General features: G+C 47.4%; 1 protein-coding gene across 1 annotated transcript in view; it reads right to left on the reverse strand.

Annotated features, from left to right (window-relative positions):
* Window positions 1-795: 795 nt before the first annotated feature.
* LOC144489299 (rho guanine nucleotide exchange factor 12-like) overlaps window positions 796-12,491 on the reverse strand; it is a gene marked incomplete at its 3' end in the record, with an annotated part of 34,362 nt that continues 22,666 nt past the window's right edge. The window contains exons 4-8 of the mRNA XM_078207170.1: window positions 7,586-7,684; window positions 7,325-7,374; window positions 5,449-5,506; window positions 3,531-3,727; window positions 796-870 (exon numbers count right to left, since the gene is read on the reverse strand). Of these exons, the coding sequence (XP_078063296.1) occupies window positions 796-870; window positions 3,531-3,727; window positions 5,449-5,506; window positions 7,325-7,374; window positions 7,586-7,684 (479 nt within the window). The remainder of the gene's footprint in view (window positions 871-3,530; window positions 3,728-5,448; window positions 5,507-7,324; window positions 7,375-7,585; window positions 7,685-12,491) is intronic.

Consider the following 12,491-nt stretch of genomic DNA (forward strand, 5'->3'; position numbering starts at 1 on the left):
CTTTACTCTGTATCTAACCCCATGCTGTACCTGTCCTGGGAGTGTTTGATGGGGACAGTGTAGAGGGAGCTTTACTCTGTATCTCACCCCGTGCTGTACCTGTCCTGGGAGTGTTTGATGGGGGACAGTGTAGAGGGCGCTTTACTCTGTATCTAACCCCATGCTGTACCTGTCCTGGGAGTGTTTGATGGGGACAGTGTAGAGGGAGCTTTACTCTGTATCTAACCCCGTGCTGTACCTGTCCTGGGAGTGTTTGATGGGGGACAGTGTGGAGGAAACTTTACTCTGTATCTAACCCCATGCTGTACCTGTCCTGGGAGTGTTTGATGGGGACAGTGTAGAGGGAGCTTTACTCTGTATCTAACCCCGTGCTGTAACTGTCCTGGGAGTGTTTGATGGGGACAGTGTGGAGGAAACTTTACTCTGTATCTAACCCCGTGCTGTACCTGTCCTGGGAGTGTTTGATGGGGACAGTGTAGAGGGAGCTTTACTCTGTATCTAACCCCGTGCTGTACCTGTCCTGGGAGTGTTTGATGGGGACAGTGTGGAGGAAACTTTACTCTGTATCTAACCCCGTGCTGTACCTGTCCTGGGAGTGTTTGATGGGGACAGTGTAGAGGGAGCTTTACTCTGTATCTAACCCCATGTTGTACCTGTCCTAGCAATAACACCTCAGGAGTTGAGAATCAAAGTCACCAGTTCGGTGATTAATTGCTGGATTTTAACTGGGTTTGAGGCTGGGATGAAACAGACAATCTTATTGTGTTCAGCTACGAGCTTAAATAACTGACATACCTCCAGCTGCCGTAGCTCCGTGCCCAGCATGTTCCGCAGGATTTCCACCTTCTGGCTGTGTACGATGTTGTCTTCCTGTAATAGGTCAAGGAGAAGATTCAGGACCATTACTGTTCGGAAAGGGGAGGTCACAGAATACTACAGCGCAGAAAAGGCCTTTCAGCCCATCGAGTCCACACCGACACATTAGAAACACCTGAACTCCCACCCAATCCCTCTTGCCAGCACTTGGCCCGTAGTCTTGAATGTTATGATGTGCCAAGTGCTCATCCAGATACTTTTTAAAGGATGTGAGGGAACCCACCTCCATCACCCTCCCAGGCAGCGCATTCCAGACCCTCACCACCATCTGGGCAAAAAAGGTTTTCCTCAAATTCCCCCTAAACCTCCTGCCCCTCACCTTGAACCTATGTCCCCTCATGACTGACCTTTCAACTAAGGTGAACAGCTGCTCCTTATCCACCCTGTCCATGTCCCGAGGTATTGTACACCTCAATCAGGTCATCCCTCAGTCTTCTCTGCTCCAATGAAAACCCAAACCTATCCAGCCTCTCTTCATAATTAAATGTTCCATCCCAGGCAGCATCCTGGTGAATCTCCTCTGCACCCCCTCCAGTGCAATCACATCCTTCCTATAATGTGGTGACCAGAACTGCACACAGTGCTCCAGCTGTGGCCTCACCAAAGTTCTATACAACTCCAACATGGCTTCCCTGCTTTTGTAATCTATACCCCGATTGATAAAGGCGAGTGTGCCATATGCCTTTTTCACCACCCTATTAACCTGCCTTTCCGTCTTCAGAGATTTGTGGACTACGCCAAGGCCACTTTGTTCCACAGAATATCCCAGTGTCCTCCCATTCATTGAGTACTTCCTTGTCAAATTACTCCTTCCAAAATGCATCACCTCACTTTTCAGGGTTAAATTCCATCGGCCACTTATCTGCCCATTTGACCATTTAGTCTATATCTTCTTGTAGCCCAAGACACTCTGCCTCACTGTTAACCACCCGGCCAATCTTTGTGACATCCACAAACTTATTAATCCTACCCCCCACACATAGTCATCAATGTCATTTATATAAATGCTGAATAATAGGGGACACAACACAGATCCCTGTGGTACACCACTGGACACTGGCCTCCAGTCACTAAAGCAGCCTTCTGTCATCACCCTCTGTATCCTACAACTGAGCCAATTTTGAATCCACTTTATCAAATTACCCTGTATCCCATGTGTATTTACCTTCTTTACAAGTCTCTTATGTGGGACCTTGTCGAAGAGTTTGCTGAAATCCATATAAACTACATCGACTGCACTACCCTCAGCTACACACCTGGTCACCTCCTCAAAATATTCAATCAAATTTGTTAGGCATGATGAAGCCACGCTGGCTATCCCTGGTCAAGCTTTGCCTCTCCAAATGGAGATAATTTTTTCCCTACCACTGATGAGAGACTCATTGGTCTGTAATTCCCTGGTTTATCTCTACAACTCTCCTTAAATAGCGGAACCACATTAGCTGTTCTCCAGTCATCTGATCCGTCCCCTGTGACCAGAGAGGAATTGAAGATTTGGGTCAGAGCCCCTGCAATCTCCTCTCTTGCCTCCCACAGCAGCCTAGGGCATGATTCATCTGGACCTGGAGATTTATCCACCTTTAAGGCTGCCAACACCTCCAATACCTTGTCCTTCCCGATGTCAATTTGCTCAAGAACCTCACAGTCTCCCTGAATTCCACACCATCGTCCTCATTCTCTAGGGTGAAGACGGATGTGAAGTATTCATTCAACACTCTACCAATGTCCTCTGGCTCCACCCACAGTTTGCCCCCTTGGTCCCGAATGGGCCCTACTCTTACCCTGGTTATCCTCTTCCCATTGATATTCTTACAGAATATTTTGGGATTTTCCCTACTTTTACCAGCCAGAGCTTTCTCATATCCCCTCTTTACTTTCCTAATTGCTTTCTTAAGCTCCACCCTGCACTTTCTATACCTCACTAATGCCTCTGCTGATTTGTTCCCCTTGTACGTTTTAAAAACCTTTCTTTTCCTTCTCATGGCATCCTGAATATTTCTGGTTATCCATGGTTCTCTGGGCTTGTTACTCCTTCCTATCACCCTAGAGGGGACATGCTGGGCTTGCACCCTCCCCACTTCCTTTTTGAATGCCCCCCCACTGCTCTTCTGTAGATTTTCCCATCAGTAGCTGTTCCAAGTCTACATTGGTCAGATTCTGTCTTATTTTACTAAAATCCACTCTCCCCCAATCCAAAACTTTTTTTGCTGATGAGTGTTTGTAGAGGAGGAGGGTGGGGTGTAAAGGAGCAGAGAAAGAGGGTGTGGGGAGGCAGAGAAGGAGAGGGGGCAATAAGGAGGGGAGAAAAATGGGATTGAGTAGGAAGGGAAAGTGGCACTGGGGAATCTCACCACACCAGCACCCCTCAATGGTACACAGCTCGACTCACACCTGACAGCAGACAGTGCGCCTCCCCAGGCAACTCAATTGGCTGACAGTACAGCCCCTTCCCAGTGTTAGTCTCCAGTAACATCTGTCAAGAATCGAAACTCATTCTACCAGGAACGAACAGGATTTCTAACAGTGATGGTGAGAGTCAATCAGATAAAGGCCATTTCTTGCAGCATCCAGTCCCAGCCCAATGTACCAGCAGATTGGCTACAGAGACACAGGTTCCTTTAATTGTTATCAGGAAGGAAAGTTCCGGCACTCACCGCCACTGGCATGGGGCTGGTGATCCTGTCCGGGCAGCTGCTGCTTGGAGAGTGCGGGGAGAAAGTGGGATTTGGGGATATTGCGCCCTGTTGTCCAGGAAAGAAGAAAGCTCCAGGATCTCCATCGGTGGTTGTTAGTGGGATCTGCGGAGAGCCAGGCGGACGGCCCAGGACTGTGAGAGCCACATATGACCCAGCTGGGAACAGAGAAGAGAACCCAGGCAACACATCACCATAACTCATCAGTGCCAAGTTACTAACTGAAATAAATTGTTTGATCATTAGGACATGCATGTTGTGGGATCTTGCCATGCACAAATCGGCTGCAATATTCCTGACCTCACATTGCAAAAAAAACTTCATGAGTAAAAGAACATTTCTGAAAATCCCAGATTGTGTAAAGTGCCAGAAAAATGTGAGTTTTCCTCTCTGTGAAGGTAGGAGCTCAGTGTACAAAGAGCAAAGCTGCACTTGAACCGATTTAATCAGAGAACCAACCAGTGACTCAGCTTCCTCACAAAGGGCTGTGGAACGAGGTGATTATGGTATTAACTAATTCCTCAAACACAAAGTGAGATCAGTGTGCAGCAGGGCTGCTGCCAATGTGTGTGTGACTCAGCAAACCTCAAACGTCATTATTACAAAAAGCAGCAAATGGCAATAAAGTACAATATTTAAAAGCACATTACTTAATGGAGGTTTCGGAATATGTTGAGAGGCAGTTCTTCAGGAGTTTAGAATTGCAAAGCAAATGTATCAGGTTGTCTTCTCAGTTTCAGCTCGAACCCACACACACCCTCGAGTTAAACCCATCTTCAAGATCACAGGAAATCAGTTAGAAAAGGACAGGATCCGGGAGCCGCAGGGCCTGCCCCGAGGGAGTGCCGCACTGTCAGAGGGTCAGTGCTGAGGGAGTGCCGCACTGTCAGAGGGTCAGTGCTGAGGGAGTGCCGCACTGTCAGAGGGTCAGTACTGAGGGAGTGCCGCACTGTCAGAGGGTCAGCGCTGAGGGAGTGCCGCACTATCAGAGGGTCAATGCTGAGGGAGTGCCACACTGTCAGAGGGTCAGTGCTGAGGGAGTGCTGCACTGTCAGAGGGTCAGTACTGAGGGAGTGCCGCACTGTCAGAGGGTCAGTGCTGAGGGAGTGCCACACTATCAGAGGGTCAATGCTGAGGGAGTGCCACACTGTCAGAGGGTCAGTGCTGAGGGAGTGCTGCACTGTCAGAGGGTCAGTACTGAGGGAGTGCCGCACTGTCAGAGGGTCAGTGCTGAGGGAGTGCCGCACTGTCAGAGGGTCAGTGCTGAGGGAGTGCCGCACTGTCAGAGGGTCAGTGCTGAGGGAGTGCCGCACTGTCAGAGGGTCAGTGCTGAGGGAGTGCTGCACTGTCAGAGGGTCAGTGCTGAGGGAGTGACGCACTGTCAGAGGGTCAGTGCTGAGGGAGGGATGTACTCGTGGATGGCCCTCTCACGCGAGATATTTAAACTCCTTCTATCTATTCAGTTAAATATTAATGAACCACCAATTCTATTCAAAGTTGTTGCAATAATTAAAGTGTGGAGATGCCGGCGTTGGACTGGGGCAAACACAGTAAGAGTTTTGGTGTTGTTAAAACTCTTGCAATAATTAAATACAGTGCTATTTCACTGCAATTCCCTCATCAGCTCATGTCTAATCGATCCTGTAATATTAGACAAATAAGTCAGCACCCGCAGCTATAGACAGAATTCAAATATTCTGTTTGTTCCATCTTTCAGAGGTTGGGGGAGTGCTGACGGGCGCAAGCTCTCGAGTTGCTTGCAGACAGTGAACTTCCTGCACTGAAACTGGCCTCCAAATATCTCCGTGTGGGGACACTATTGGATTCACAAAATGGGCTGGGTGCTCATGTCTCACCGACACGCCGATGATTCACTTACATTTAATTAATCGGACCACCTCAACATGATTCGAGTGAGTCACCAACGACCCATTGACCTGTAGAAAAAATACCTTCATTATAAACCGTGCTTCATGTTTATGAAGGAGAGAATTCCAAAATATTCCTCCAGACCATAGTCTGCAACTAAGCAGAGGGAGGGAGGGAGTGGGGGGCTAGGACATGAAAGGGAGGGACAGGGGTGAGGGCAGGAGGGTGAGAGGGAGACTAATCCATGAAAAAACGACAACTGTTCAATAGTGCATAAGGAATTAAACTGATTATGTGAAGAGTTAATAAGAACATATGAACTAGGAGCAGGAGTGGGCCATCTGGCCCCTCGGGCCTGCCCCGTCATTCAACAAGATCATGGCTGATCTTTTCATGGACTCAGCTCCACTTACCCGCCTGCTCACCATAACCCTTAATTCCTTTACTGTTCAAAAATGTATCTATCCTTGCCTTACAAACATTCAATGAGGGAGCCTCAACTGCTTCACTGGGCAGGGAATTCCACACATTCACAACCCTTTGTGTGAAGAAGTTCCTCCTCAACTCAGTCCTAAATCTGCTTCCCTTTATTTTGAGGCCATGCTCCCTAGTTCTAGTTTCACCCGCCAGTGGAAACAACTTCCCTGCTTCTATCTTATCTATTCCCTTTGTGATCTTGTGTTTCTATAAGATCCCCCCCATTCTTCTAAATCCCAATGAGTATAGCCCCAGTCTACTCAGTCTCCCCTCATAAGCCAACCCTCTCAACTCCGGAATCAACCTAGTGAATCTCCTCTGCACCCCCTCCAGTGCCAGTATATCTTTTCTCAAGGAGATCAAAACTGTACACAGTACTCCAGATGTGGCCTCACTAGCACCTTATACAGCTGCAATATAACCTCTCTATTTTTAAACTCCATCCCTCTAGCAACAAAGGACAAAATTCCATTTGCCTTCTTAATTACCTGCTGCACCTGCAAACCAACTCCTTGAGACTCCTGCACAAGGACACCCAGGTCCCTCTGCACAGCAGCATGCTGCAATTTTTTTACCATTTAAATAATAGTCCATTTTGCTGTTATTCCTACCAAAATGGATGACCTCACATTTACCAACATTGTACTCCATCTGCCAGACCCTCGCCCACTCACTTAGACTATCTATATCCCTTTGCAGACTTTCAGCGTCCTCTGCACACTTTGCTCTGCCACTCATCTTAGTGTCATCTGTGAATTTTGATACACTACACGTGGTCCCCAACTCCAAATCATCTATGTAAATCGTAAACAATTGCGGTCCCAAAACTGATCCCGGAGGCATAGCACTAGTCACTGATCGCCAACCAGAAAAACATTCATTTCCCCCCACTCTTTGTTTTCTGTTCATTAACCAATCCTCTATCCAGGCTAATACATTACCCGTAACACTGTGCACCTTTATCTTATGTAGCAGTCTTTGGTGCGGCACCTTGTCAAATGCCTTCTGGAAATCCAGATACACCACATCCACAGGTTCCCCCCATTGTCCACTGTGCATGTGATGTTCTCAAAGAATTCCACCAAATTAGTCAAACATGACCTGCCCTTCGTGAACCCATGCTGCGTCTTCCCAATGGGACAATTTATATCCAGATGTCTCGCTATTTCTTCCGTGATGATAGATTCAAGCATTTTCCCTACTACAGAAGTTAAGCTAACTGGCCTATAGTTACCCACCTTTTATCTACCTCCTTTTTTAAACAGTGGCGTCACATTTGTGCTAGCTGAAATAACGTGGGGCAATAGTTTAAGAGAATAACAAGCGTATTGAATTGTTACAGCAGGATATTGAAAGGCGAGTAACACAAAGTTGCCAACTAATGTGGCAAGGCAAACAACAGGCCTCACCTTAATGATTCTGTCGCCTTGCTGCACACCTGCACGCACTGCTGCCCCATCTATCAGAGAAACATGTGAGGAGTTAGGGGAGGAGTGTACAATCAAACAGCTAAACATTCACAATCCTGCTTCATACTAAAACTTCTCCAGAAAATTGGGTACAGTTTTCTGAAATTTCCAGAAGTAATTGTACAGGTTAGGGAGGGAACATCTAAATTGGGCAGAAATTTAACAGCAGAGAAAGTTTTGTGAAGTGTATCGTTAAATTACCCTCTTTGACAGACTGGACAAAGACAGGATTATCGCCACTGACGGTCAGACCAAATCCATTCTCATCTCTCTGAATGATGACACAGCGTTGAACCAGACCTGATTACAGTGAGACAGAGAAGAAAGTTAAATTACTGAGTAACATCTCAAAATATTCATAACCACAAAGGGAAGGGAGCAGAACAGGGGCATCTGGGCAGTGGAGCTTGGAAACCCAGTTGTGTACACGGTTCATACGCAGCTTGAAGGGTGAAATATCAACAGAGAACTACTTTCACCAAAAGCTGTCCATTTTATTAGATAAGTTGATGCTTTCTTACAAGACAAGGGACACGTATCCAATCCCCCTGTGAGATGCTAGGAATTCTCCAGGGTGGCTGTTACGACTGCACAGTGACAGCAGCTCAAACTAACCCCCATTAAACTGAGAGCAAAACCAAATAATCCACAAGGCTGTAAAAACTCCTGCCCGTCCGGAGACATTACATCAACAATTCAATGTTTATTCAGGGCATGTTGGTCTTGTTATTTTTAAAATAGCCACATCTCAAACAGGTTGGGAACAGATCAGTCAGTTCCTGATATTAGTTGCGATGTGTGAAGGAATCAGAACGGAGTAACTGTCAGCAAAGCACATTTGCTCATTTCATCCTCCCAAGGGACTAAACGGAGGAGGAAATTCAGCCCCTGACACGACGTTTTCCTCAGCACCTCCTGTTTTATAAGGTTAGATCCAACCCATCTACCTCAGCAAGCTACATACAACTCTGCTCCAAGTTATGTCCAATTCTAACTTGCAGCTGAATTCCATCTGCCATGTTGCAAAGTTGGATGGTGACTCAATAACAAAGTTTCTGTAATTCAAATCTTTCAGCTGACGGTCAGTTATAGGAATAACGGTCAGCGTGCCTGCCACCCTGACTACACCCCCACTACTCCACGCACACAACACCTACAATATCTCATCAATTCCACGTCACCGTGGAGTGGATTGTTTTTCTTTGCTAAAGGAAAGGATATTTCTGATGACTCAGTGCGATCCTGTGAATGCCCAAACGCCCCGGTTTCTCTTATCTCTACCCACACCCAGTCAGGCTGGCTGCGGTCTGAGCCCAGATCTCCAGGAACAGCATCAAATGGCTCGGTCAAAGAACACAGTAAGAAGTCTCACAACACCAGGTTAAAGTCCAACAGGTTTATTTCGTAGCAAATACCATTAGCTTTCGGAGCGCTGCTCCTTCGTCCGATGGAGTGGAAATGTGCTCTCAAACAGTGCAAACAGACACAGAAATCAAGTTACAGAATACTGATTAGAATGCAAATCTCTACAGCCAGCCAGGTCTTAAAGGTACAGACAATGTGGGTGGAGGGAGCATTCAACACAGGTTAAAGAGATGTGTATTGTCTCCAGACAGAACAGCTAGTGAGATTCTGCAAGTCCAGAAGGCAAGCTGTGGGGGTTACTGATAATGTGACATAAATCCAACATCCCGGTTTAGGCCGTCCTCATGTGTGCGGAACTTGGCTATCAGTTTCTGCTCAGTGACTCTGCGCTGTCGTGTGTCGTGAAGGCCGCCTTGGAGAACGCTTACCTGAAGATCCAAGGCTGAATGCCCGTGACTGCTCGGTCAAAGAGGACAGAGGGTAGCAGTGGAAGTGTGTGTTTCTGAATGGAGGGCTGTGACAAGTGGCATTCCTCAGGGATCAGTGCTGGGACCTTGGCTGTTTGTAAGATATATATATATATATATATATATAAATGATTTGGAGGAAAATGTAACTGGTTGCAGATGACACAAAGGTTGGTGGATTTGCAGATAACGATGAGGACCATCAGAGGATACATCAGGATATAGATCATAGAATCATAGAAACCCTACAGTGCAGAAAGAGGCCATTTGGCCCATCGAGTCTGCACCGACCACAATCCCACCCAGGCCCTACCCCCATATCCCTACATATTTACCTGCTAATCCCTCTAACCTACGCATCTCAGGACACTAAGGGGCAATTTTAGCACGGCCAATCAACCTAACCTGCACATCTTTGGACTGTGGAAGGAAACTGGAGCACCCGGAGGAAACCCACGCAGACATGAGGAGAATGTGCAAACTCCACACAGACAGTGACCCAAGCCGGGAATCGAATCCAGGTCCCTGGAGCTGTGAAGCAGCAGTGCTAACCACTGTGCTACCGTGCCACCCGGAGACTTGGGCAGAGAGATGGCAGATGGAGTCTAAGCCAGACAAATGTGAGGTAATGCATTTTGGAAGGTCTAATACAGATAGGAAATATACAGTAAATGGCAGAACGCTTGAGTATTGATAGGCAAAGGGATCTGGGTGTACAGGTACACAGGTCACTAAAAGTGGCAAAGCAGGTGGAGAAGGTAGTCAAGAAGGCATACGGCATGCTTGCCTTCATCGGCTGGGGCACTGAGTTTAAAAATGGGCAAGTCATGTTGCAGCTTTATAGAACCTTAGTTAGGCCGCACTTGGAATATAGTGTTCAATTCTGGTCGCCACACGACCAGAAGGATGTGGAGGCTTTAGAGAGGGTACAGAAAAGATTTACCAGGGTGTTGCCTGGTATGGAGGGCATTAGCTATGAGGAGAGGTTGGAGAAACTTGGTTTGTTCTCACTGGAACGACAGAGGTTGAGGGGTGACCTGAGAGAAGTCTACAAGATTATGTGAGGCATGGACAGAGTGGATAGTCAGAAGCTTTTTCCCAGGGTGGAAGAGTCAATTACTAGGGGGCTAGGTTTAAGGTGCGAGGGGCAAGGTTTAAAGGAGATGTACGAGGCAGATCTTTTACACAGAGAGTAGTGGGTGCCTGGAACTCGCTGCCGGGGGAGGTAGTGGAAGCGGATACGGTAGTGACTTTTAAGGGACGCATTGACAAATACATGAATAGGATGGGAATAGAGGGATATGGTACCCAGAAGGGTAGGGGGTTTTAGTTAAGTCGGGCAGCATGGTCGGTGCAGGCTTGGAGGGCCGAAGGGCCTGTTCCTGTGCTGTAATTTTCTTTGTACTAATTTGATTTGTGCACCAGTGGCTGGTTCTCAGAGACTCCCAATGTTCAGGTGTCCTATAGACAGAAACACCCCAGCGTATACAGTGTATATACAACGCACTAAAAATGATACAAATCCCTTAACATATGAACGTACCAGGAACAGCAGTAGGCCATTCAGCCCCTCAAGCCTGTTCCGCCATTTAATAAGATCTGGCTGATAGTAACCTCAACCCACCTACCCTTGATAACCTATCATCCCCTTGCTTACGAACAATCTAACCACCTCTGCCTTAAAAATATTCACAGACTCTGTTTCCACTGCCTTCTCAGAATGTTCCACAGATTCACAACCCTCAAAAACAATTCTCCTCACCTCAGTTTTAAACAGTGACCCCTCGTTCTCGATTCTCCGACAAGAGGAAACATCCTCTGTATATCCACCTGGCAATACCCCTCAGGATCTTATATTTCAATCAAGTCACTTCTTCCTCTCCTAAAATCCAGTGGATACAAGCCTAGTCTGTGCACCCTTTCCTCATAAGATAACCCGCCCATTCATGGCAGTAGTCCAGTAAATGTTCTCTGAGCTGCTTCTAATGCATCTACATCCATCCTTGAGGAAGGAGACCAATGCTGTACACAGTACTCCAGATGTGCTCTCACTGGTATCCTGTACAACTGAAGCATAAACTCCCTACTTTTGTATTCAATTCCCCTCACAATAAATGATAGCATTCTATTATCTTTCCTAATTGCTTACTGTGCCTGTGTACTAATCTTTTGCAATTCATGCACTAAGACACCCAGATCCCTCTGTACCTCAGAGCTCTGCAATCTCTCACCATTTAGACAATAAGCTTCGTTTTTATTCTTCCTGCCAAAATGGACAATTTCACATTTGCCGATATTATACTGGGGTGACACAGTGGGGTTAGCACTGCTGCCTCACAGCGCCAGGGACCTGGGTTCGATTCCAACCTCGGGTAACTGTCTGTGTGGAGTTTGCATGTTCTCCCTGTGGGTTTCCTCCGGGTGCTCTGGTTTCCTCCCACAGTCCAAAGATGTGCAGGTTAAGTGGATTGGCCATGCTAAATTGCCCCTTAGTGTCAGGGGGTCCAGCTAGGGTAAATACATGGGGTTCTGGGGATAGGGCCTGGGTGGGATTGTGGTCGGTGCTGACGTGATGGGCCGAATGGCCTGCCTCTGCACTGTAGGATTCTATGATTCTATACTCCATTTGCCAGGTTTTTCCCACTCACTTAACCCATGTCCCTTTGTAACCTCCTTACATCCTCTTCACAATTTACTTTCCTGCCTATCTTTGTGTTGTCAGCAAATTTAACAACCATCCCTTCAATCCCTTCATCCAAATCATTTACATAAATTGTAAACAGTTGCGGTCCCAGCACTGATCCCTGTGGCACACCACTCATCACACCCTGACAACTAGGAACAGTCCCATTTATGCCAAATCTGTTTCTGTTAGAATCATAGAATCGCGACAACCGACTCTCCGAAAGAACATCTTGCCGAGGCCCACCATACCTATTCCCATAACCCTGTGCATTTACCATGGCCAATCCACCTAACTTGCACATCTTTAGGCCGTGGGAGGAAACCAGGGCACCCGGAGGAAACCCATGCAGACACGGGGAGAATGTCAGAGTCACCCAAGGCCAGAATTGAACCCGGTTCCCTGGCGCTGTGAGGCAGCAGTACTAACCACTGTGTCACCGTGCTGCCCCGGTTCCCTGGCACTGTGAGGCAGCAGTACTAACCACTGTGTCACCGTGCTGCCCCGGGTCCCTGGCACTGTGAGGCAGCAGTGCTAGCCCACTGTGCCACCGTGCCGCCCCGGGTCCCTGGCGCTGTGAGACAGCAGTGTG

Source organism: Mustelus asterias, unplaced genomic scaffold (assembly GCF_964213995.1).
Source record: "Mustelus asterias unplaced genomic scaffold, sMusAst1.hap1.1 HAP1_SCAFFOLD_2105, whole genome shotgun sequence".
NCBI lineage: Eukaryota > Metazoa > Chordata > Chondrichthyes > Carcharhiniformes > Triakidae > Mustelus > Mustelus asterias.